At 54.8% G+C, this 24,072-nt stretch overlaps 2 protein-coding genes and 1 pseudogene across 2 annotated transcripts; 1 reads left to right on the forward strand and 2 right to left on the reverse strand.

Moving 5' to 3' along the window:
* Positions 1-528: 528 nt before the first annotated feature.
* Positions 529-6,463, forward strand: SLC5A2 (solute carrier family 5 member 2). Its single transcript, XM_070413630.1, is given in 14 exon segments — positions 529-718; positions 1,230-1,301; positions 1,375-1,479; positions 2,210-2,374; positions 2,675-2,780; positions 3,009-3,089; positions 3,226-3,455; positions 3,759-3,894; positions 4,108-4,215; positions 4,363-4,513; positions 4,630-4,798; positions 4,877-5,092; positions 5,844-6,005; positions 6,007-6,463. Coding segments are annotated over 14 exon segments (2,115 nt in total). The 5' UTR covers positions 529-583; the 3' UTR covers positions 6,286-6,463.
* On the reverse strand, positions 5,272-23,619 carry RUSF1 (RUS family member 1). The gene is made up of 13 exons (XM_070413628.1): positions 23,362-23,619; positions 23,131-23,245; positions 14,886-14,931; positions 13,596-13,628; positions 13,405-13,510; positions 10,917-11,018; positions 9,236-9,306; positions 8,973-9,157; positions 8,835-8,892; positions 8,072-8,142; positions 7,278-7,421; positions 7,105-7,182; positions 5,272-6,625 (listed from the first exon to the last, which is right to left on the reverse strand). The coding sequence occupies exons 1-13, from the start codon at positions 23,617-23,619 to the stop codon at positions 6,528-6,530; spliced, it is 1,365 nt and encodes a 454-aa protein (XP_070269729.1). The 3' UTR covers positions 5,272-6,527.
* On the reverse strand, positions 20,232-21,043 carry LOC139009362 (thioredoxin reductase-like selenoprotein T; annotated as a pseudogene).
* Positions 23,620-24,072: the final 453 nt, after the last annotated feature.

Below are 24,072 nucleotides of genomic sequence, written 5' to 3' on the forward strand. Positions count from 1 at the left end.
TGCTAAGCAGTAACAGGGCTGGGTACTGAAGGCTGGGTAGGAGTTGGCTGTTGGGGAGACGGAGGCATTCTAAGCAGAAGTTTGGGGGTATGAATGTACACAAGTTGGGCAGGGCAAAGGAGTAGGAAGGAGACTAGATTTGGTTGGGGGAAAGGGCAAGGGTGGGCGGAGTTGGGGCCTGGCAGGCCCTGACTGTGATGGAGAGCTATGGAGTGCTCCTGGGCATGGGACTCACAATGTCAGGTGAGGGTTTGAAGATGATCCCTCTGGATTGGTCAGAACCAGGGGCTGACTCAGCCAGACTCCCTAGGTCAAGGCTGAAAAGTTGGCGTGTTTTAGGGGGTGATTTTGAGCCTGAGGCACTAGGGAAGAGGTAGGGGCTGAGGCCCAGGAAGGAGTGTTCCTGAACTTGAAAGGGTCCACCTCCCAGGACCAGCCTTCGGTCTTGATGTGACCTGATTCAGCTAAACAAAGGCGGGGAGGGGGGACAAGGCCTGGGTGATTTGTCAGCTCACTGCACCTGAGGTAACCATTAACCCCTCCCCTGGGAGAACCCAGGGGCTGGTCCCTTGAGGGGCAGATCATGGAGAGAATGGAGAACTACACAGAGGCAAGCTTGGCGCCAGAGCTGGAGGAGCAGAGGGTCTTAATCGACAACCCTGCTGACATCTTGGTCATTGCTGCTTACTTCCTGCTGGTCATTGGTGTCGGCTTGTGGGTGAGAAGTTGAGGGGGTGCTGCTGGGGCCAGGTTTCTGGGGCCTGGCGCAGGGAGACTGCAGGTGGCAGTAGGGGCAGGATGCCTAGATCCTTGAGGGAGAAACCAGGTGCTGGGGAAAGGAGGGGGAAACTTGTCCCCCCAAATAAGTCTTTTGATAGCCGTAAGAGGCTTAATCACCACTCATTCTTTGTCTCCCATCCTTGGTTGGCTGTCCTCGGGGACAGCATTCTAAGTGAGGCCTCTGTCCGCCATCTATGTCATGGCTGACAGAAGCCCATGGCCTGAACCAGGGCCCCGGAAAAGTCAGGCTTGGGTAGCTGGACAACAGCTTAGGGCTTGGGTGGCTCTGGGGACCTGGGAAGAGGTTGTGGGGGTGGGGTGTGAACCATTGGGGAGCAGAGCGCGGGTTAATCTTCAGCCTGAAACAAGGCTGAGGAATGTGTTGAGAAGGCTAATGAGGTCCAAAGATGTGCCCTGAACCCAGGTCTCCCCCAACTCCTGTCCCCCAGTCCATGTGCAGAACCAACAGAGGCACTGTGGGCGGCTACTTCCTGGCGGGACGAAGCATGGTGTGGTGGCCGGTGAGAGAGGCGGGCTGTGGAGGGGGTGGGGGCTAGAGAAGCATCCTGCTCACCCGTGCCCCTGGCCACCCAGGTCGGGGCCTCTCTCTTTGCCAGCAACATCGGCAGTGGCCACTTTGTGGGCCTGGCGGGGACTGGCGCTGCCAGCGGCTTGGCTGTGGCTGGATTTGAGTGGAATGTGAGCCCCCTTTTTGCCAATAACCCCCACCCCCAGTGGGAACCCCTGGAAGGGTACACCTAGGGAGGCTCGGGCAGAGGGGGTGTGAGACTGATTTGTGGGGTGCGGTTGGCTTCAGGTGAGGGTCACGGGTCCGGCTTGGAAGCAGAAGGAAGTAGGAAATGACCAATTTCAGGGTAGGGCTAGGTCCTGCTGCTGACCTGCCATGTGAGCCGGGACCAGCCCCTACCTCCGTGGCCTATGTACTCCTCTCGGAAGAGGGGTGCACAGCCTCAGCGACAGTGAAGTGCTTGTTCCGATGCTCTCGGTAGTGTGGCCTATGAGGCTCCCTGGGCCGAGTTAAAGCCCTTGCAGAAGTGGGAGGGAGGCAAGGCTCTGGGATGAGGCCCGCCTTGGAAAGCTGGGGCAGTCAGGGCTTTGCGCTCAGGGCTTCCTGGAGGAGGAGGCCTCTGAGCTGAGCCTCCATGGTTTCCTGGGTTGGGAGGGGAGGGGAAGCAGCCCTTCCTGGCAAAGCTGGGGTCAGGCTGAGGGGTCTGTGCTTGGACTCCAGTGCTTGGCGGTCAGGAGCAGGGACCTCTTGGGAAGGACTGGCCAGGGGTGGTGGCCTGGGAGGCAAGGAGGGCTTTAGTTAAAAGCCCAAGAGGGTGAGAGGGGCCTCATACCCTCAGGGGTAGGAGGCGCTGCAGGCGGGGTCTGGGACAGGGAGTGGCCAGCTGCCCTGTGCCCGCAGGCGCTGTTTGTGGTGCTGCTGCTCGGCTGGCTCTTCGTGCCGGTGTACCTGACGGCAGGCGTCATTACCATGCCGCAGTACCTGCGCAAGCGCTTCGGCGGCCATCGCATCCGCCTCTACCTGTCCGTGCTCTCGCTCTTTCTGTACATCTTCACCAAGATTTCGGTGCGCGCGCGAGGCTGGCGGGACCGGGCCCTGGAAGGGCGGGGCCGCGGATGGAAGCGCTTTGGAAAGTCCTGGAGGGGGCGGGACCAAGGAGAGGTGGACGTGAGGTCCCGATGGGGGTTGGGAGTCATGGATTTCTGGGGCCACCGCCACCGTGGGTGAGACCTGGGGAGGTCAGGGCATGGAAAAATGAGGGCGCCTTTGAGGCGTGGCCACCCTGGGCTGTGGTCTGGGCAGGAGGTGGAACTGCGCCCCTGCCCCGGCCTCTGGGCCTGACCTGCCTGCTCGCTCCTTCCCCAGGTGGACATGTTCTCGGGGGCGGTATTCATTCAACAGGCTCTCGGCTGGAACATCTACGCCTCCGTCATCGCGCTCCTGGGCATCACCATGGTCTACACGGTGACAGGTGGCCGTGGGGGGCGTAGGGAAGGGAGGGGCTCGGGTGTGATAGGAGCCACGCACCCTGACTCTGCTCGCAGTCCCGCCTCCGCTTCACGAGTGCATGAGCCAGGGAGTGGGCCATGGCTTTGAAACATGTTCTCCGGGAAGGGGCACTTTTCATATTCCAACAACCACGCGGTCTGCACTAGCAGCAGCCTGTCCGGGCTGCCCCCACTGACCAGGCCCCTTGCAGGAGGGCTGGCGGCGCTGATGTACACGGATACCGTGCAGACCTTCGTCATCCTCGGGGGCGCCTGCATCCTCATGGGTTACGGTATGCCCCATGGGGAGGGGGCGGCGGCCGAGGGCAGGGCTCACGCTGGAAGCTGGGACACCACGAGTCCCAGGCGTGGGTTCTAGGGAGGGCCTTGGCGCGGGTGCCCGGTCCCCTGACGGTTTTGCCCACACAGCCTTCCATGAGGTGGGCGGGTATTCCGGGCTTTTCGACAAATACTTGGGGGCAATGACGTCGCTGACGGTGTCGGAGGATCCGGCGGTGGGCAACATCTCCAGCTCCTGCTACCAACCCCGGCCCGACTCCTACCATCTGCTCCGGGACCCTGTCACGGGGGACCTGCCGTGGCCTGCGCTGCTCCTGGGGCTGACCATCGTCTCCGGCTGGTACTGGTGCAGCGACCAGGTGCGAGGTCAGGGGTTGGGTGGGGAGCAAGGCTGGGGCAGAACCAGAACTAGTGTGGGCGTGGCTGAGATGGGTGGAGCCTGAAACCATCCGGTGGGGCTGGGCTGAGGGCGTGGGAACCCTGCCGGGGTGGAGCTAAGCCCAAGGAAGCCCGGTCCAACCCGCAGGGGCTGTGCGTGGAGCGGAATTGCTGCCGCGCTGAGCCAGGCAGGGCCTGAGTTAGCGCCACGAGGAGTTGAGGCGAGGCCTAGGAGGCGGGGTGTCCGGGACTGGTAACAGGCGGCTGAACGCCCCTGGTCACAGGTCATTGTGCAGCGCTGCCTGGCGGGGAAGAACCTGACCCACATCAAGGCGGGCTGCATCCTGTGCGGCTACTTGAAGCTGATGCCCATGTTCCTCATGGTCATGCCGGGCATGATCAGCCGCATTCTTTACCCGGGTAATGTGTGCCTCATCCAGACCCCTTCCTGCAGAAGGACCGGGCGTCCGCTTCCCATAGCCATTACAGCCCTGAGATGTGGGAACCTGGCCATCCAGTCCCGCCTCCCTCCAGGGCTCCCACCTCCTCTCCGTTAGATTCCCAGCCCCCACTGCAGGGATCCGAGTTCCCGGACCAGGCCCTGTCCTAGGTGTGTCGTGCCCTCTCCCCCAGACGAAGTGGCGTGCGTGGTGCCCGAGGTGTGCAAGCGCGTGTGCGGCACCGAGGTGGGCTGCTCCAACATCGCCTACCCGCGGCTCGTCGTCAAGCTCATGCCCAACGGTGAGGGCGAGCACACAGGTGGCCCCTGCCCACAGGTGTGGGCGCCTCTGGAGCCTGACGGGGGAGGAATCACCGGCTGCCCAGTGCGCCCCCCCCCCCCCCCACACGCCCTGGTTCCCGGGATTCACTGCTCCCGTCGGCCCGCAGGTCTGCGAGGACTCATGCTGGCGGTCATGCTGGCCGCGCTGATGTCCTCGCTGGCCTCCATTTTCAACAGCAGCAGCACCCTTTTCACCATGGACATCTACACGCGCCTGCGGCCTCGCGCGGGGGACCGCGAGCTGCTGCTAGTAGGACGGTGCGGCCCGCGTCACCCCTCCACCCCCTGTCCCGGGGGTCTGCCCGGGAAGGGGACGGAGCACTGGCAGGGCTGGGGAGAGGGGCCCGGGGAAGTCTGATGGCCGCCCACCGCAGGCTCTGGGTGGTGTTCATCGTGGCGGTGTCGGTGGCCTGGCTGCCCGTGGTACAGGCGGCCCAGGGCGGGCAGCTCTTCGACTACATCCAGGCCGTCTCCAGCTACCTGGCGCCGCCCGTGTCCGCGGTCTTCGTGCTGGCGCTCTTCGTGCCCCGTGTCAACGAGAAGGTGAGCAGGCGCGGAGCTGTCCGCTTGGCGCAGGGCCGGCCTCACCTCGGGGAAGGCTGACGCTCGTCTCCCCCGCAGGGTGCCTTCTGGGGACTGATTGGGGGCCTGCTGATGGGCCTGGCGCGCCTTATTCCCGAGTTTTCCTTTGGCTCCGGGAGCTGCGTCCGGCCCTCCGCATGCCCGGCACTCCTCTGCGGGGTGCATTACCTCTACTTCGCCATCGTGCTCTTCGTCTGCTCGGGCCTCCTCACCGTCGTCATCTCACTGTGCACAGCGCCCATCCCGCGCAAGCACGTAGGTGTCGCCTCCGGACGGCCACCAAGCATGTGCCACGTGGGCCAGCGGCCCACTCTGCTGTTCGCCAGTAGCTCCCAGGACCACCCAGTGGAGAGGACCCGGTTTCCTATACTGAGGGCTGGTGAGGGCAGGCAGGGAGTCCAGTTTGAAGTCGTATTTGCAAAGCCATCACAATGTTTTTATTTAACGACATTTATTTGAGGTGGTTTGGGGGAGATGGCTTGAAGATTGTAGGGGAAGTGATTCAAGTTCCCAAAGTCCTTGGCCTGGCCTTTGGGACTCAAAACAGGCTGATGGTGGCTGAGGGACAGGACACTTTCCTGAAAGCCCACAACAGGGCTTGGTCTTGTGCTGCAGGGCAAGTGCCCAGGGCAGGGCTAGTTGGGGGCCAGAAGGATGGACAGGATTCCACGGGCGGAGAAGTGGGGGGAAGGCCACAGGAGGAAATCCGAGCAAATACCCGCAGGGAGGGACAGCTAGGACTGAGCCTGGAGACTAAGTAATACAATTCTGAGCGGACAGGAGCCTCTGGGTGATGAAGGAGGGCCAAGAGCTTTAAACACCCAGCTGAGGAGCTTGGTTTAGCCCGAGGGGAAAGGGCAGCCAAAGGCCATGTTTGAGTGACTGAGCCTGGGCTATATACACGCAGGACAGAGGGAGGACAGGACGTGCCAGTGTGGACAAGAGACATCAGGGCCTGAGGCGGGGAAACAGAACTCCCATTTGGTCCCTGCTCCCCTTCCCCCAGCTCCACCGCCTGGTTTTCAGTCTCCGGCACAGCAAGGAGGAGCGGGAGGACCTGGATGCTGAGGAGCTGGAAGGTCCGGCCTCAGCCCCTGTACAGAACGGGCGCCTGGAGCACGCGGTGGAGATGGAGGGTGAGGCACCGCCCAGGAGGTGGGGCTGCGGAGCTGAGGGGGGCAAGTTCCCTCACACTAACTGTCGGGCTTCAATTTCTCCCAGAGCCCCAACCCCCGGCACCAGGCCTGTTCCGCCAGTGCCTGCTCTGGTTCTGTGGAATGGGCAGGGGCGGGACAGGCAGTCCCCCACCCCCCACCCAGGAGGAGGTGGATGCGGCAGCCAGGCGGCTGGAGGACATCAGTGAGGACCCGCACTGGGCCCGTGTGGTCAACCTCAATGCCCTGCTCATGATGGCCGTGGCCACCTTCCTCTGGGGCTTTTATGCCTGAGGCCGACTGTGCTGGGCGCCCTGAGCCACAGGCAGGGCAGGAGCAAGGCTGTGATTCCCCTTCTCTCTACCTTGTCCCTGCCTGGGGCCCAAGCCATCTGGCAGGCTGTTACCTCCTGAGGCCCCGGCCGACCTGCCACAGCAGTTCCCCCGTGAAAAATAAAGCTGCCTTTCCCACATCCTGCTGCAGCCAATGTTCTTGCTTCAGGCTCCGAGCCGGGGTCTGGCCTCCATCGGGGCTGCTCACAAGACCTTCTTTTCTGGAGACAGGAGCCATGTGGCCCTCCACTCATCCACCTCCAGCTGGTGCTTCTCAGTGTCCCAGCCCGCATCCTGCAGCCCTGGGGAGAGGTCATGGGGGTACTGGTACTAGGGGGCCACTGGGGAGGAGGCTGGGCTGACCCTGGGGAGAGCGGTAAGGAGTGGCACAGGATGGGTGCAGGCCTTATGCCCTGCTCTGACTTCCCTGGCCTCTGCTGGGTGACTTCTGGCTAAAAATGAGGCTAACACCTCATCTGGTGCAGCGGGAACTCACTGAGCTAGCCATGGAGAAGGGGTGGGATGGAACAGTGGCTAATAAAAGATGGGCACCAGTCATCTGTGAGCCCCCTTTCACCCCAGTTCTTCAATGCCAACTGGGACTACATACAGAGACAACACTGACAGCCTCAGGGACCATCCTAATCTCCATCCTGCAGAAACCGAGGCCCACACTTACGCTCACAGAGAGAACCAGATCTACCTCTCCCCAGGTGGAGGGGGCGGGGCAGGCAGGGCCCTGGGGAGAAGGCTCAGAGGCTGAGAACCTGCAGGATGTTACCTCTCAAGAACTCTGGGAAAAGCTTGTCCAGCACCTGGTGTGTCTCCTTGACGATGATCCAGCTCTCTGTGTTAGGGCCTGGATGGGGACGCAGAAGAGTTCTTGGGTCCCCAGGCCGAACAGCCTCTCTCCACCCCTGGAGTCATCAGCAGCCTAGGCTGAGAGGCTCTTACCTGCCCGCACCTGGCTCCTCAGCTCGCCCAGCTCTCTTGGGAGGGGCCCGTCTTCCCGCAGGGCTCCGAGCACCAGCCCGTGTGTGGCGGCCCTTAGGACGGTCTCAGGGCCTGCCACCTGGCTCAGCACGACCTGTACCTGATCTGGAGACCCAGGGACAGACTGGTACCAGGGAAGGCCACCTCCCCAAACACTCTTGATCCCATCACCTCGCTTTATCCCTGTCCGCCTGAGGCCTTGGCTGGCGTGGAAGGCCGTCTCCGCTTTCCTCCCCAGCGTCACCTCCTGCTGCCCCCAATGCTCTGGCCAGACTGAAATGCCCACTTTCCAAATGCAATGTCACTGTGGCTCACGGAGGTGGGTTTATTTTGCATGTTTTTAATGGCTCATGAGAATAAGCACCTTTTAACACCCGACCAGCAGACCAGTAAACTTTAGTACTTTTTTCCTCAAGAAGTGACTTGGGATGAGAGGACAGTGGTCCCCCTGAGACATCTACAGGGAACCGCCTTGTCTGAGTGAGTGTGTTGCAATGTACACAGTGCCCTTATGTATCATCTTATCTGACCCTCCAAAAACACTGCAGGAATAAGGCAGGCACCCTTGGCTCCGGTTTACAGAGCGGCAAAGGGAACGCCCCGGGGCATGAAGCTATAATTGAACATGTGGAGTCTTAGTCAAGAGCTGGCTGCAGGGCACCAGGCGGACTCCAAACTGTGCAGGGCTTGTGGGCCTGGAGCTGGAGGAATGGGAGCCAACCCCAGGCGGTGAGTCTAAGGCGGGAAACACTTACTTTGAGACTGGTCCCAGCGAAGGAGGTAAGGCTCTTGGTGTCCCTCAGCCAGCTGCTGCAGCTCAACGACACTGAAGGAAAGGGAGTGCAGTGGGGAGGAGAAAGCAAAGGCAGGGTAACCACCCAGTCAAATGAACAGCCACCTGTGAGCCATAACTGCCTCTTCATGTCCTTCCCCCACTTCCCACCACCCCTTAGCCATTCCTCATGCACCCCACAGCCACCCTCCCTTCTGCAGCTAGCCATCCATTTGCCCCATCCACCCATTATTCCTTTATCCAACAAATATAACCTTTTTTTTTTTTTTTTTGGTTAATCCTTAGCCGAGGGTTTGTTTGTTTTTTCATTGATTTTTTAGGGAGAGTGGAAGGGAGGGGGAGAGACAGAGAGAAAAACATCGATGTGAGAGAGCTATACTGATTGGTTGCCTGGCACATGCCCAACTGGGGCCAGGGATCGAGCCTGCAACGGAGGTACAAGCCCTTGACTGGAATCGAACCAGTGACCCTCAGTCCAAGGGCAGATGCTCTGACCACTTGACCACTGAACAACCTGCTAGGGCACAAATATACCTTTATATCTCCTCTCCATTACACACCCACTGCACTCAAGCACCCATGCTGACCCCAAGTCTGTTCAGTGGAAATAAGGACCCCAGAGCAGAGGGGGGTCTGGTCAAGGAAGGCCAGTGTGTAACTGGAATGAGGCGCATGTGTGGGGAGTGTGGGGCCAGTAGTGATGAGTGGGACACTGGGCTACTTACCTGGAAACCAAGCGATGTAGGGGGACCCCCAAGGACAGAGACGGAGACGGCCAGAAACCTGTGGGAAGTTGGAGTCAGGAGTCCCAGGCAGGAGGACAGACTGAGAGACATAAAACTTCAGACCAAGGGGTGGGTCACCTGTCCACAGCGGCTCCATCTGATTGGCTGAGGTGGGGTCAAGCACCTCCCCCCGCTGAAGGAAGTGCTTCAGGACCAGCCAGAGCCGGCCTTCGTTCAAGGTCTCTATGACAAGGGCTCGGACGGCCCGGTAGTTGGCGTAGACGTGGAGGGCAGTGAGGAGGAAGAAACAACCAAGGCTGAAGCTGGAACGAGAGCATGAGGTGGTTGGCAGGGACAGAGGCCCAGCCGGGCACCTCCGTCCCTCGCTTGCCCTCGCTTACCTAGGGCAATCTGACACCAGGGGAAGCATCAGGAGGCTGACCAGGAGCCCTGCCAGGTTTACCAGAGTCTCCTGGAAAATGGCAGACGGGTGGGCGTTGGAGGGCTCGGCTCCCCTGCAGGCCAGACTGAGTGTCCCTGAGTGCCTTTCACAACATCCCTCCCAGTCCCAGAACCACCCAGGGCTCCACACACGGAGGGTGCCTGGTAAATTTTCAACATCTTTAGTGAGTGCACCGTCATTTAAAAGATACCAGCTGCACCCTAGCCAGTGTTGCTCAGTGGTTAGAGTGTCAGGTCACTGGTTTGATTCTTGGTCAATCACGTACCTGGGTTCAGTACCTGGGTTCCAGGTTCAATCCCCAGCCCTGGTCGGTGTCTGGGAGGCAATCCATGGATGTGTCTCTCTCATCAATGCCCCCCTCCCTCCCTCCCTCCCTTCCACTCTCTCTAAAAATCAATGAAAAAAATACCCTCAGGTGCGGATTAACAAACTATCAAAAAAAGATGCCAGCTGCTGCTCTGGCAGATACAATGCCCTTGAAACATTTTCTTTGTTTTGCAGGAGTCAGCTGAGTAGTTCTATGCTTAGGCAAGTAAATGTCCCCAGTGTGGGGGAAGTGTTTTCTTGGTGGTTACCAAAGGGCAAATTTGCCCAGCCGGTGTGGCTCAGTGGTTGAGTATTGACCTCACGGTCAGGGCACATGCACGGGTTGTGGGGTCGATCCTCAGTAGGGGGCGTGCAAGAGGCAGCTGATCAATGATTCTCTCTCATCACTGATGTTTCTCTCTCCCCCTCCTTTCCTCTCTGAAATCAATAAAAATGTATTTTAAAAAAAGTTCTATTTAGAAACTGAACAAAACAATTTAAGAGAAGGCCAGAAAGTAGAACCAGAGAGGAGAGAGGCTTCTAGATTGCTTCAGTGTCAGAGAAAACACGTCACACTTCTGACATCCCTGGACCTCACTTTTCTCTCTCATTGACTCTCTTCCTAACCCCTCAGCCTCCCCCACCCCAAGCTGTATTTCCCAAGGCTCCCGGGCTTCCTCCGTCCACAGAGGCAGTAACACAACACAGGGCGACCTGGGACATGTTCAGGGGTAGTAACAATATCGACCTTACAGGGTCAGTGTGAGAGTTACATGATGCAATATACTTAAGCACTTAGCATGAGGACCAAGGGGGACAGCAGTGTTCAGCCTGTGGGGGTGGCGACACCCCTACTCCAGGCTCCCCTGGTCAGCTGAGGGGCTGGGCCAGAGGCCTCTAAACTGCTGAGTGGGTGCCTCTGGCCAGTCAGTGACCCCAGGCACCTCGCATGCTGAGCACTTTTTGAGTTGCCATGAGCTTTAACCTGTGGGCCTCACATGATCAAAAGGCCCTCCTCCCAGAGGGGGGCATGGCCTAAAGAGGGCCAGGGCCAGGGCTCATTCTTGCCACATGGGCAATGGGCAGAGGCTGGGGTGACCAGCTTGGACTTACTGCCCCCAGAGCCCGTGCCCTCACACCGGACCACCCGTCCTGAAAGTCAGAGCATGGAGCACCCACATTTCTTCCTGCCTGTCTCCCACCCCTCCCCCAGGAGCACTCAGGTGCTTCTCTCCACACTCCCAAATTGTGACCTGGCCTGCACCCCCCCACACCCCCCTCCCTCACGCCGTCCCTCCAGCCCGGCCGCTCACCTGGCTGCCGTCCTTGGCTGACACGTCGGCCATGTTGTTTCTCCGGGCCTGGTGCATGGTCAGTGCAGCCCGAGTGGCCCCGCCAGCCACGCTCACAATGCACTGGTGGGGACAGGGAGGGTGAAGGTCAGAGTGGCCCTAGCTGTGAACACAGACGCTTCTGTGAGTGAGCCAAGTAAAGGGCTCAAACCAGCTTGAGAAAACCAGGCTCTGGTGACCCTAGAGCAGTGGTTCTCAACCTTCTGGCCCTTTAAATACAGTTCCTCATGTTGTGACCCAACCATAAAATTATTTTTGTTGCTACTTCATAACTGTAATGTTGCTACTGTTATGAATCGTAATGTAAATATCTGATATGCACGATGGTCTTAGGCGACCCCTGTGAAAGGGTCGTTCCACCGCCAAAGGGGTCGCGACCCACAGGTTGAGAACCGCTGCCCTAGAGCCAAACCCTGAATGCTGCCCTGTATTGGTTCTCTCTCCGCACCTCCACCAGGCCCACCTCCCGTCTTGCTCCAGGAGAAAACTCACGTTCTCCTGCCATACCACCCTGTGGGCCCCACCCCAGGGGAACTCAGTTTCTCTCTCCAAGGCAGAGGCCCCAAACCGTCCTTAGCCCAGAGCTTCTGCCCTCCAGCTTCTGCTCTGGCTGCACCCTGCCCTGGCCGAGCACCCAGGCCATCTGCTGTCCAACTTCATGCCTGCATCCTGCCTGCCTGGAACTAACTCCACTCTCTCCCTGCCCCAGTGCAGGCCCAGCCAGCTTCCAGGCCAGTCCAGAGCCCACACAGGTGGCCCTGACCTCCAAAGGGGACCTGGAGCTCTCCCCCTGAGATCTAAAGCTAATGAGCTGATGAGGGTCAGTGATCACCTTCATTCCTCTCCTACTGACCAAACCTCTCTTAGCTGTCAGGCGAGACGGAATGGTGTGGTATAGTTCAGGCTCAGCCCCTGCCCTCAGGAAGCTTATGCATCAATAGATGGTAAACAAACACGCTGTGATGTGGGCAGAGGAAATCAATTGCTCAAAGGTAAGAGGAACATGGAGCAAAATGAGCTGGAGTGACTGACGGGGTCCCAGTCACTCAGAACCTCACAACCCTGTACAAGTCTTTATCCTAAAGGCAGTGGGCGGGCAGGGCAGTGAGCTGATTTGATTTCCACTCTTAGAAGGATGACTGGGCTGCTCTGAGGATGAAGAGGGTGAGAACAGAAATGGAGAGACCACCTAGGAAGCAACTGTGCTTTTCAGCAGCGAGGAGCCACCGGGTGGCATGGAGATGGAGTAATGGATGGAGAGTTTCAGGAGGGAAGAGAACAGAACTGAATGGACATTTAGCTGAGGGTGACAGGGGAGGGGAGGAGAGGGCATGGATGACAGCCAGGCTTCTACTTAGTGTCCCCGGGGGACGGGGTGCTGGTCACCGAGAGGGGTGGAGGGAGGGAGAGGAAGTGGGAGAGTTCAGGGCCCTGTTCTAGTCCCTTACACAAAGAGACCCAGGCCCTACAGGCGGAGTTCAGGGCGGAATGTGAAGCATGGCCCACAGCCACCAGAGATGCTCTCTGGGGTCTCCCCGGGGCTGAGGGGATGCTCGAGGCATTGAGTGCATGGGCCAGGGAGGCGGAGTCCCCACTGTGAAGTGCGTGTCTGAACCTGGCAGCAGTGCGGAAGCGGCACGGCTCCAGAGTGACTGAATGAGGGAGGGGCTTTCAGATGGGTCTCAGTCTTCTTAGGAATCTTTGTTCTGGGCCTGGAGCTTCATCCTGAGTGAAGACTGGCCAAGCTCTTTCGGAACCTCATCTGGATGGAGCGGCCTAAAGGACCTGTGAGGGGAGCGGCCAGGCCGGGACCAAGAGCTCGCATTCGCCCCACTGGCCCTCGCCTCACCACCAGTCTGTGCTGTCTGACCTACCACTGGACCGTGACCCACACTTCCTTCTGCTCAGATCTGCCACCCTGCACCTTCCACTCATTCTTCAGGCCCAGTCCCTGGGGACCTCCTCCATCCCTCACTGGGCCCCATTCACTGCTGAGCCCTCTTGCGCCTCCACTTCTCATTTGAACTATCTGGAGCTATAATTCTATAAATCTGTTTAATTTCATGGCTTTTGTCCAAAGACAGGAGGGCCCACATTCCGTGCCAAACATGCAGCAGGCATTCAATAACTATGTTCCTGAGAGAATGAAAGGTAGCCAGGGAGCTGGTCCCAAGATGCTGGCACAGGAGCGCCCTTCCTCTCCCAGCTCAGAGCTCCCTCACCGGTACTTCGGCTCCAGGTACCACTGCAGACTGGGAGCCACCACAGGCTGTGGCTGAAGAAGGATCAGAGTACGGCTGGGTCTGGGTAGGAGCATCTGAACCTTTTCACTTTTCTAGAAGTGCACGGAACAAAGGGCCCAGGCTGGGCTCACCTGTGGGCCCCAAGTGAGCCCACACGGCACCACTAAGGCAGGTGACTTGGGTAGAGGGATGCCCCAGGTGAGTACCTTGGCCAGATTGCTGATGCAGATGGTCATGGTGAAACAGATTGGTAATATGGGAGCCATAATCTCGAGGAACATGGCTATATCGTTGAGGATGTCAGCAAAAAGCCTGGGGAAAGGGTCACAGGTTAGAGGTCAGAGGTGAGAGACATTCACAATAGAACACTCCCCTTCCCTTAGTCCCAGCTCCTCACCTCCACTGCTTGGCATTACAGTCCAGTTTGCTCCTGTTGGGGAGGAGAGGTTGGTTTGCAATTTGGATTCCAGACGAAAACACATCCTGTGGGCAGTGCTGGCCCTCCTCAGGCCACGGTACGGTCTGAAGGGCTCGGGAAAACCCACAGCCAGCAGACATCTGTCCCAACACCCTGTCACTGCTGCCTGGAACACCACCATTAGCTGGGAGGATCTCCAGTGGTCATTAATGCTCCCCCTTACTAACCCCGCACCCCACCCTCTGGGCCTCTGCTGAGAGAGGCTCTCTGGGTCCCTCTGCCGTCTCCTCCCCCTTCCTCCTGCTTTGAGGAAGTCCACACATTTTGGACTGGTAAACACTATATTTAGTGTAGCCCTGCATTTGACAGCTCATCAGCCCAGAGAAGGGAGATGACTCCCTGGGATCACATGGAGAGTGGGGGACAGGCCAGGAGAGAGCCAGGTTCTGACATCCAGGCCAGGGTATTTCAGCTACACAGCACCACAGTGTCCACCTCTGCTGCCGGGCAGTGATCCCTGGCCCATGCACACACCCCTGGGACCACTCCCCAGTGCAGGAGATGTTGCAGCCCCAGCACAGCTCAGAATCTGCAGCATTAGCCCCGACCCTTAACTTGAAATCTCCCAAAGGGAAAGGGAGCATCCTGGGTGGGGGATGGACACACATGGGGAACTCCTGACAGAATACATGGCAGAGGCAGGACTGGAACACATGGGCCTGGTCTAGGGCTCTGCCTAATGAAGCAGCCTGCGGCTACCACAGAAAGAGTACAGCTCTAGGTTCAAGTCCCACCTCACTGTTACGAGCTGTGTGACATGGGTAACTTCCCTCTCTAGGTTTGCTTCCCATCTGTGAAATGTACACATTCAACCCTCCTCTAAAAAGTTATGAGGATTAGAGATGACATACAGGAGCTGGTGAGGCACAGTTAGTTAACAGCAGCCCGTGTTCACTGACACATATTATGTGCCACGCAATGTGCTAAGCACTGAGCATAAACTATCTCACTGCACCCCACAATCACAATGAACAGAAGACACTCAATCACTCCTGAGGCTGCCCAGTACTGACCTAAGGAGGAAGCAGGCGGCACAAAGCCTTTAATCCCTTCTAGAGAAATGGTGGCATGGATCCCATGTCAGACAGGGATCCTGATGACTGGAAACTGGTAGGAGAGAGGTGGGGCTGAAAACACAGCCAGGGCTAAGACGATATGACCACTGTGGGGAGAGTGGCCAGAAGTCTCTGACCTGGAAGACAAACTCACCCCTTCCACCAGGCAAAGATGATGCGGCCCAGCATGCCAGTTGAATCTGGGGGAGAGAGGCATTGGTGAGGAATGAGAAAAGCCTTGAGCCCGTGGGGCCTGGCAGACCCTGGCGTCTTGCGTCACTGTCCTTGGACGTACACGGTAAGTTCTAGACAGACATAGCTGCAGGACGGGCAGAAGTGCCTAGACTCAGCAGTTCTCAGTCACACCCAGAGAACGCTGTACCATGTGCATCATGGGCCAGGAAGAGTCTTTGCGGCGTTGTTCATAACAACAAAAGCTGAGAAAACACAAATGCTCATTGGTGGAATGCACAGGTGAGTTCTGGTACATTCACTCAGTGGCACAGCAGACAGCTTTTCGTGAAAAGCCGATGGACTGCAGCTACTCACATCAACACGGCTGACTCCTGGTAAAACCTGACATGAAAGTCAGCCATGAAGACTGTATACAGCACAATATCTATACTTATAAAAGGGTAATATGCTAATTAGACCACATCGACCGGCCATCTTCCAGACGTCCGACTTCCTTCCGGACAAAGCCATGGTGGTGGGGGCCGAGACAGAGGCAGTTAGGGGCAATCAGACCGGCAGGGAAGGGCAATTAGGGGTGATCAGGCAGGCAGGCAGAGGGGTTAGGGGCAATCAGGCAGGCAGGCAGGTGAGTGGTTAGGAGCCAGCGGTCCCAGATTGTGAGAGGGCAGTTGGACATCCCCCAAGGAGTCCCTGATTGGAGAGGGTGCAGGCTGGGCTGAGGGAATCTCCCCTGCCCCCACATGAATTTCGTGCACCGGGCCACTAGTACTTTTCATAAAGCTCTAAAACAAAGAAAACTAAACAATGTGGTGTTTAGGTTTATATCTATATGGTAAAACCGCTACAAAGAGCAGGATGCTGTGTGGAAAGTTCAGAGGTGACTGCTGATACTCTGGCTCTCAGGCTGGGCAGCAGGTTCACAGGTGGTCAATAGAATGCAAATAAATAAAAAGGATTTGAGCTGCAGGTTGGTGACAGAGAACTGGGGGTATGGGGCAGAGGGAGAGGCCTCCTCAGGCTAGAAAGAGTCAGAGAAGTCTCTGGAATCAGCCAACCTTCATTTGCACAACAGATGCTTACTGGCTACCTACTCTGTACCACAGTGACCCGGAAAATGATGGCTCCAGGCTCCAAATCCAGTGTAAGAGCAAAAAAACAGTAGTCAGTATGAAAAAAACAGATTTAGCCCAAGCGTGTGGGCTTTCAATCCCTGTCTTTGTAAATAAAATTTTACTGGAACACAGCTGTGCCCATTCATTTACAATGTAAAACAAATAAACAAACGAAAAAAAAAAAAAAAAAAAAAAAACCAGAAAAAAAAAAATGGACCTGGAGCTGCCATCCCAGAGGAACTGCCTTGCATGTCTTAAGCCTCAAACCTTTAGAAAGTTAAAACAAAGGAAAATAATCTTTAGACTGGAACTAAAGCAACCTTGTGCCTAAGGAACTGTTTGCAAAGAAAACAAGAAAGCAGATACTATGACTGTGACTGAAAATTAAACATTGCTAAGCATCGGCACCACTACATTGCTCTCTGCACTACAGAAATGCCTTCCTTCTACGGATGTAATTGTTTCCTTCCCTTTCTCACATCCATGGCATTTGCCTCCTAATTGGATTTGGGCTTCTGCCTGGATCAATGCTTCGCACAGTTATTCTTTTTTTTTTTTTAACATTAAAAAATTAATCTAACAAATAATTTCTTCCACAATAGCAACTATGGTAAAAACCCAATAACATTAGTCAACCCGGTGTCATGTTCTACTAATTAATATAATACAAAGAGCCCAGCTGGCATGGCTTAGTGGTTGAGCCCTGACCTATGAGCCAGGAGGTCATGGTTCATTTCCCGGTCAGGGCACATGCCCGGGTTGTGGGCTTGATCCCTCGTGTGGGGCGTGCAGGAGGCAGCCGATCAATGATTCTCTCTCATCATTGATGCTTCTATCTCTCTCCCTTCCTCTTTTAAATCAATAAAAATATATTTAGAAATATATACATAGTACAAAGACATTTATAAACTACAGAGCCACACAAATTTGTAAGCAACTAATAAATTCTGAAATGTTAAGAATAAAGCTATATTTCAACTAGCTTCATTTAAACTTTCCCTTTCCCCTTAATATTTTTTATATTCATGCTTCCCACTATTTTTTCACTAAACTCCATTAAATCCTGGATTTAAAAACGGCTAAAGATAAAACAACAATATTGAGGTGAGTATCAACAAAATAGCTGAGTTTTATCACAGTCTAAGCTACCGAAAGCTATTCTCTAAAAGACAATTTATTCACCTAAGGCAAACATGGAAAAGTTAGAATCAAATCCCTGTCAGATACATGGGAACATTTAAGGTCTAAAAGGTTTACTGTCACTAGGCCAGTGATGGCGAACCTATGACACGCGTGTCAGAGGTGACACACAAACTCATTTTTTTGGTTGATTTTTCTTTGTTAAATGGCATTTAAATATATAAAATAAATATAAAAATATAAGTCTTTGTTTTACTATGGTTGCAAATATCAAAAAATTTCTATATGTGACACGGCACCAGAGCTAAGTTAGGGTTTTTCAAAATGGTGACACACAGAGCTCAAAAGGTTCGCCATCACTGCACTAGGCAGTGGTTCTCAACTTTCTGGCCCTTTAAATACAGTTCCTCATGTTGTGACCCAACCATAAAATTATTTTCGTTGCTACTTCATAACTGTAATGTTGCTACTGTTAGGAATCGTAATGTAAATATCTGATATGCAGGATGGTCTTAGGCGACCCCTGTGAAAGGGTCGTTTGACCGCCAAAGTGGTCTCGACCCACAGGTTGAGAACCGCTGCTCTAGAGGAAGAAAGACCCTGGACACACTGGGCAGTGTGTTCCACTTGCAGAAGATAGAAGTGTGAGCTGGTACAAATCAAGCTGACAAGGTGTTAGCCCTCGTCTGAGACAGCAAAATGTTCTTACACATGAATACTAATAACCTGGAAGTAAGTCCCCAGCTTAAACTGTATTGTCTCTTGCACTATATGAACTTAGGTTAACAGCTCTGCAGACTTCATAAAAAGGATAAGGCATTTTAATCCATTTTCTGCCAACTAACTTCCTGTCAGCCAGAGATTACAGCATGGTCCACCTCGAGTCTGTCACAGCCGTGATCATTCACAGACATGCATTCAACACAACGTATACGGTTGTGCTGTGTTTGGTGGACCCGATGTTGGAATATCTCCTAACTTCTCCATAAACCCCTTGACTTCAACTAACAAATCTGGACCTATCACTTCTACTCCTATATGGAGGCCGATGTTATGACTATTGCTATGTGACTATTTTTCTACATTATGGTCATATTTCTGCTACATTATTCTTAGAGTATTTTTTAAAATATACATTTTATTGATTTCAGAGAGGAAGGAAGAGGGAGAGAGAGATAGAAACATCCATGATGAGAGAGAATCATGGTTCGGCTGCCTCCTGCAAGTCCCCCCTGGGGATTGAGCCCACCACCCAGGCATGTGCCCTTGACCGGAATCGAACCTGGGACCTTTCAGTTTGCAGGCTGATGCTCTATCCTCTGAGCCAAACCGACTGGGGCTTAGAGTCTTTTTAGAATGCTGAAAAGATATTAAATTCACTGAATAAAAAATTTAAATTTTGTTCCTCAAATATAGTAAGATTCTGATATATGTTAGGCAAGTTAAATTAGACAAGTGGTCTCCGGTCATCTAATATTAATGTTGTAAAGAAATTCAACTAAATTTTCTGGTGAGGTCAGTTTCAATTATCCTAAAAATGGTAAATGATCTATTATTTGTGTGTGAATCTAAAGTATATGCCTTTTGAAATCTGTCAGTCAAAAATAAAAATGTAGCCAAAACCGGTTTGGCTCAGTGGATAGAGCGTCAGCCTGTGGACTGAAAGGTCCCAGGTTCGATTCCGGTCAAGGGCATGTACCTGAGTTGCGGGCACATCCCCAGTAGGAGATGTGCAGGAGGCAGCTGATTGATGTTTCTCTCTCATCGATGTTTCTAACTCTCTATCTCTCTCCCTTCCTCTCTGTAAAAAATCAATAAAATATATATTTTAAAAATAAAAATGTAAGCAGATGACTGTTAAATACATTGCTAACAGGTATGCTGGACAATAAATTCTAAGTTTTATTTAACTTATATCTGCTTAGTTTTTTACTGAGTTAAGAATAAAGGCCCAGTTAATCAACTCAATAGATTGGTCAAGGCAACACACTTGAACTATAACAGGACTCAAAAAGCAGCTGGGCCCTGGCCAGTGTGGCTCAGTTGGTTGAGCATCACACTGTGCACCAAAAGGTTGCAGGTTCAATTCCCCATCAGGGCACATACTCAGGTTGCGGGTTCAATCCGATCGATGTTTCTCTCTCTCTCTTTTTCTCTCTAAAATCATAAAAACATATTAAAAAAAGAAAGGAAATAGTTGGTCTCTTGCCCTGGCCAGTGTGGCTCAGTTAGTTGAGCATCATCCCGTGCATAAGGTCGTCAACAGTCTGATTCCCAGTCGGGGCACTTGCCCAAGTTGTGGGTTCAATCCTATTGGGGTGCATGTCGGAGGCAGTGGATTGATGCTCCTCTCTCCCTCCAACATCAATTAAAAGGATCTCTCCCCATGAACTTGTATAACGCTCTGCAGCATTGTGAAACCTGTATAGTTGGACATGACCAAATTAGAGATGCCTGATAAACTCACAAAGTATTTGAGAACTTCAGCTGTATCCCCAAAAAGATCAATGCTAAACTATAAAAAAGGAAAATCACAACAGATATCTTTGAAAAAAAATCAAATTCTAACTCATTTTGCTACTATTTCAAATATGACTAAGGAAAAAAGGTACAAGTAGTAATGCTTGCATTTAAAAACAATTAACTGAGTGGATTGGGGGGGGGGGGGGATAACCATACAGTTACTGCACTCCACCAATGTGCAGAATTCCAAACTGTGCCAGCACTGAAAGCCTGTCTTGCATTGAGGTTTTCCAAGAGGTACACTGAGCCTACCATCTGGTCTGCCCTGGTGTGGCTCAGTTGGTTGGGCACCATTCCATGCACTGAAAGGTTGCCAGTTTGAGTCCCCATCAGGGCACATGCCCAGGTTGTGGGCTCGATCCCTGGTAGTGCAGGAGGCAACCAGTCGACATTTCTCTCTCTCTCTCTCTACGAAAGCATCTGGTCTGTAGTAACAGCTTACTGTCTTCAGTACAGGTCTTCATAACGTCAGTCACATTGCTCTTGCAAAATCCCTTAATGTAAAAGAGTTTTCAGTGCTGACAGGTGGGCTATGATCGATGATATGGGATTGAATCCATATGCACACTGGGCTTCATTTTTTAAAAATATATATTTTTATTCAGAGAGGAAGGGAGAGGGAGAGACAGATAGAAACATCAATGATGAGAGAATCACTGACCGGCTGCCTCCTGCACACCCCCCACTGGGGATCAAGCCTGCAACCCGGGCATGTGTCCTTGAATGGATGTGAACCCGGGAGCCTTCAGTCCACAGGCCGACGCTCTAGCCACTGAGCCAAACCAGCTAGGGCTGGGCTTCATTTCACTGTCAAGAATTTGAATACGCTGTTGCATGGATGGAAGGTGACCAGATTCCAGCTTAGACCACACAGGCACATCACTGAAAGTTATCTCAAATGCACAGCTGACATACACTGTTTCTCAATCATGTTGCTCAAGAAGAAAACCATCATACATGCACAGACCTTATTTTCTTAGTCCCACTGCCAGATACTAGGAGCTTGCTTGCCAAAGAAAGCAAAAGGATCCTTGCCAACAACTCTTCAGCCTATTAATACTAGTTTGAAGATGACAGGAAAGACGCTATGTGTCTATATATTGGTTGAGGGAGGTAATTCTCTACTTCAGCGTGGATGTCTGGGAGTACCCCTGGCTAATAACCAGCAGATACTCCCCAAACACCTGCCTATGACCTCAGGGAGTACAAATCTGGGACTTGAGCAGCGGCCCGGTGGCAGACTGCACCTTTAATCTCTCGCTAGGCATGCCGCCCAGGTTGGCTGAGGCATCGCTCTGGACCAACGCCAAGCCACCACCTGGAGCAGTAGCAAAAGTCTCATCTTATTGGAGCCAGCACTTCCACCACACTCAGATGAAGACTGCAGCCAGCCCAAGGCCAAGCGGGAGCCACCAGCTGCTCCCCACCTCACAGGCTCGACCCGCCAAGGTCAGGGAGGGAGGCAGGAATCCCGAATAAGTGCTTGTTGCCTTAACTTTGGAAGGCCCTTTACTTTTAGGTTAGCAACAGCTTGTCCATGGATGTTTTTGTGACACAATGGCAGAATCCGGTTGTTGTGACTGAAACTATACAGCATACACAGTGTACAATATCTACCATCTGGTCCTTCACAGAAGGTGTGCCTATCGGTTTACACTACACCTTACACTGAAAGTAGCGCTTATTGCGTTCAAGGACCATCTGAGAACCCACAACCGGAAAGGCCTCATACAGCGGGGGGCAGGAGGGACAGATACAGCAGGCAGAGGATTCCCCACTTGTTTGAGCTGAAGGACATCGATCCTTAAGTGGAGAGGCAAGAAGGGAGCTGGCTGTGGAAAGGAGGGTTGAGAGCTTCTCACAACACATAAGGTGGTGATATGTATCAGCCTTCCCCACTCTCCACTGGAACCACATGTCCTCCTCCTTCTGCAGCCTCGCTCTTTAGGCACTGAGGCCTTCTAACTAGACATCTTTTACCCACTCCTGGACTTGAGACTGCTAAGCACCCTGGCAGGCTCCTGAGATATATATGCCTTCCATTCTTCACAACAGTCCTGAGTTTGAGGGAATCATTTCCTTTCACAGACGAAACAACTGGAGCTTGAAGAAGACAGGTGAACAAAAATGGGACATTTTACAGAACATCCGAATTCCCAGTTTTAAATCCTGGCCAGTGTGGCTCAGTGGGTTAAGCATCGACCTATGAACCAGGATGGTTTGATACCTGGTCAGGGCACATGCCTGGGTTGCAGGCTCGATCCCCAGTGTGGGGTGTGCAGGAGGCAGCCGATCAATGATTCTCTCTCTCCCTTTCCCTTCCTCTCTGAAATCAATATATTTAAAAATAAAAATAAATCCTCCCTGGGAACGGCAGTGCAATCCCAAGGACAGCGCAGAGTGCCAGGGTCCTGATGTGGAGCAGTGGCAGTCTCCCCTTTCTTCTCTCCTCCTCTCTCTGGGTGGCAGGGTACCAGCCTGCATCTTTTATTTCTTCGTGGTTTTCCAAAAGGCTGTGCACACTTAACAGATGATTACTACACTTACTATTTATAGCACCATCTAGCACCCCAGAAAATCTAAAATGCCTTTCATTCTTCCCAGAACCTCCTGTCTCCTACTCAGGACCAACTACACATTTTTTTCTGGTACCACCCAATTCCCCACATGGCAGGCAGCTGGCACTTTCAGTCACCTCAGCAGTCCTCCACAGGAGCCTGAGAGTAAAGTGGGGGGAGGGGGCTGTTAAGTTGGGGATCTGGGCTCCTGGTGACTTAGGGACTCTGAACACGGTAGTGTCTGCGGCTGATGGGGATGAGGGTATTCCAGCAGTGGGCAGCTGCCCAGTTCATCTATACTAATAAAAGGGTAATATGCTAATTAGACCAGGAGACCTTCCAGACAAAGCCATAGTGGTGGGGCGGAGGCAGAGGTAGTTAGGGGTGAGCAGGCCGGCAGGCAGAGTGGTTAGGGGTGATCAGGCAGGCAGGCGAGCAGTTAGGAGCCAGCGGTCCTGGATTGCAAGAGGGATCAGGCCTAAACCAGCAGTCGGACATCCCCCAAGGGGTCCCAGATTGGAGAGGGTGCAGGCCAGGCTGAGGAACACCGACCCTGTGCAATGCACGAATTTCGTGCACTGGGCCCACTAGTCACTGAATAAAGCTGATGAAGAGCTATAACATTTACTCAGCTGAATTTTGTTCTTTCTTTAGCAGGACGCAAGGCCTTGTTCTAGGCACCGGGGAGACGTGGCTCCCGGACCTACTCAGGCATGGCTCTGGAAATACACCCAGCACAGCCCGGGGCTGGAGGCCAGAACGTGGGAGAGGGGGCAGGGGGAGCTGGGCTTCTCGGTGGAGGAGAGGTGGAGGAGACCACAGGCGGCGGGGCTGAGAGCAGCGGCGGGTCAGGCCCCAGGGGCCAGCTTACCTTTTAGCAGCCAAGTGGCCGTGGCGGCCGACACGGAGGCGCTGGCATTTCCCACCCCTATGCCCAGCAGGACTGCGTGGGTCGCCAGGGAGCCCGAGAGGCTGGAAGCAAAGGCCTGGAGAATGGAGGAAAGCGGGAGGAGTGGGCTCGGGAGCGGGAGCCGGGAGGGCGAGCAGCTCTCCTTGGGGCGCACCTGGGACCTGCCCCAGCCCGCCGCTGCCCCGCGCTGACCTGCACGGAGTCCCACAGCTGGTAGGGCAGGTAGTCCGGGCTGACGCTGTCGGGGAAGCCCTGCGGCAGGAACACGCTCAGCAGGCGCGGGAGAGGGCGTGCGGCGGGCCCCGGAGCTCCCCCCGCGCCCCCCCACCAGCGCCGCCCCCAGGCCTCCCACCGCAGGCTCCCGTCGGCGGCGGCGCTGCAGCCCCGGGCCGCCTGGGAGCCGAACCGCTCGGAGCACAGCGCAGCCCCAACACCGGCCCGGCCCGCCATCCCGGTCACGCCCCTCCGCCCCGCGGGACGGGCACGTGGGCGGGGCCTGCTCCCGGCCGGCTACGGCGGCGGCGGAGGGACAGTCTTCCTTCGCGCGAGGCCGCGGGCCTCCGCGGGGTCCTGGGTGGAGCCCGCCACGCGGCGATTCCCGCCCGCCACGCGCCCCGCCTCCCGCCAACCCTCCAGGTGTGGTGCCGCCCTGTTCCCCGCAGCTGGGCCGCGGGAGCGAGGGGACCCCTGGCCCGAGGAGTCCCGGAGGGACCCGCATCCCTGAGACCCGCTACTTCCAGTTATGGCGGGGGGGCCGGGGGGGGGGGGGGGGGTGGGGGAGCGCCCGGGACCGCCGCGTTCCAGACCTGCTGTGGCCACAGAATTTTTTTTTTTTTAAATATATTTTCATTGATTTCAGAGAGGAAGGGAGAGGGAAAGAGAAACATCAATGATGAGAGAGAA

The sequence above is a fragment of the Myotis yumanensis genome, unplaced genomic scaffold, assembly GCF_028538775.1.
Source record: "Myotis yumanensis isolate MYYU_CA2020_CCGP unplaced genomic scaffold, mMyoYum1.0.hap1 SCAF_4, whole genome shotgun sequence".
NCBI lineage: Eukaryota > Metazoa > Chordata > Mammalia > Chiroptera > Vespertilionidae > Myotis > Myotis yumanensis.

Excerpts from the sequence above, each read along its gene's own strand:
- RUSF1 (XM_070413628.1), bottom strand. The coding sequence starts at position 23,619 with ATGGCGGGCCGGGCCGGTGTTGGGGCTGCGCTGTGCTCCGAGCGGTTC. Across the intron at positions 11,019-13,404 it reads GCATCAGCAATCTGGCCAAG|TGCATTGTGAGCGTGGCTGG; the intron begins GTACTCACCTGG and ends TGTCCCCACCAG. Across the intron at positions 7,422-8,071 it reads TCGCTGGGACCAGTCTCAAA|ATCAGGTACAGGTCGTGCTG; the intron begins GTAAGTGTTTCC and ends CTGGGTCTCCAG.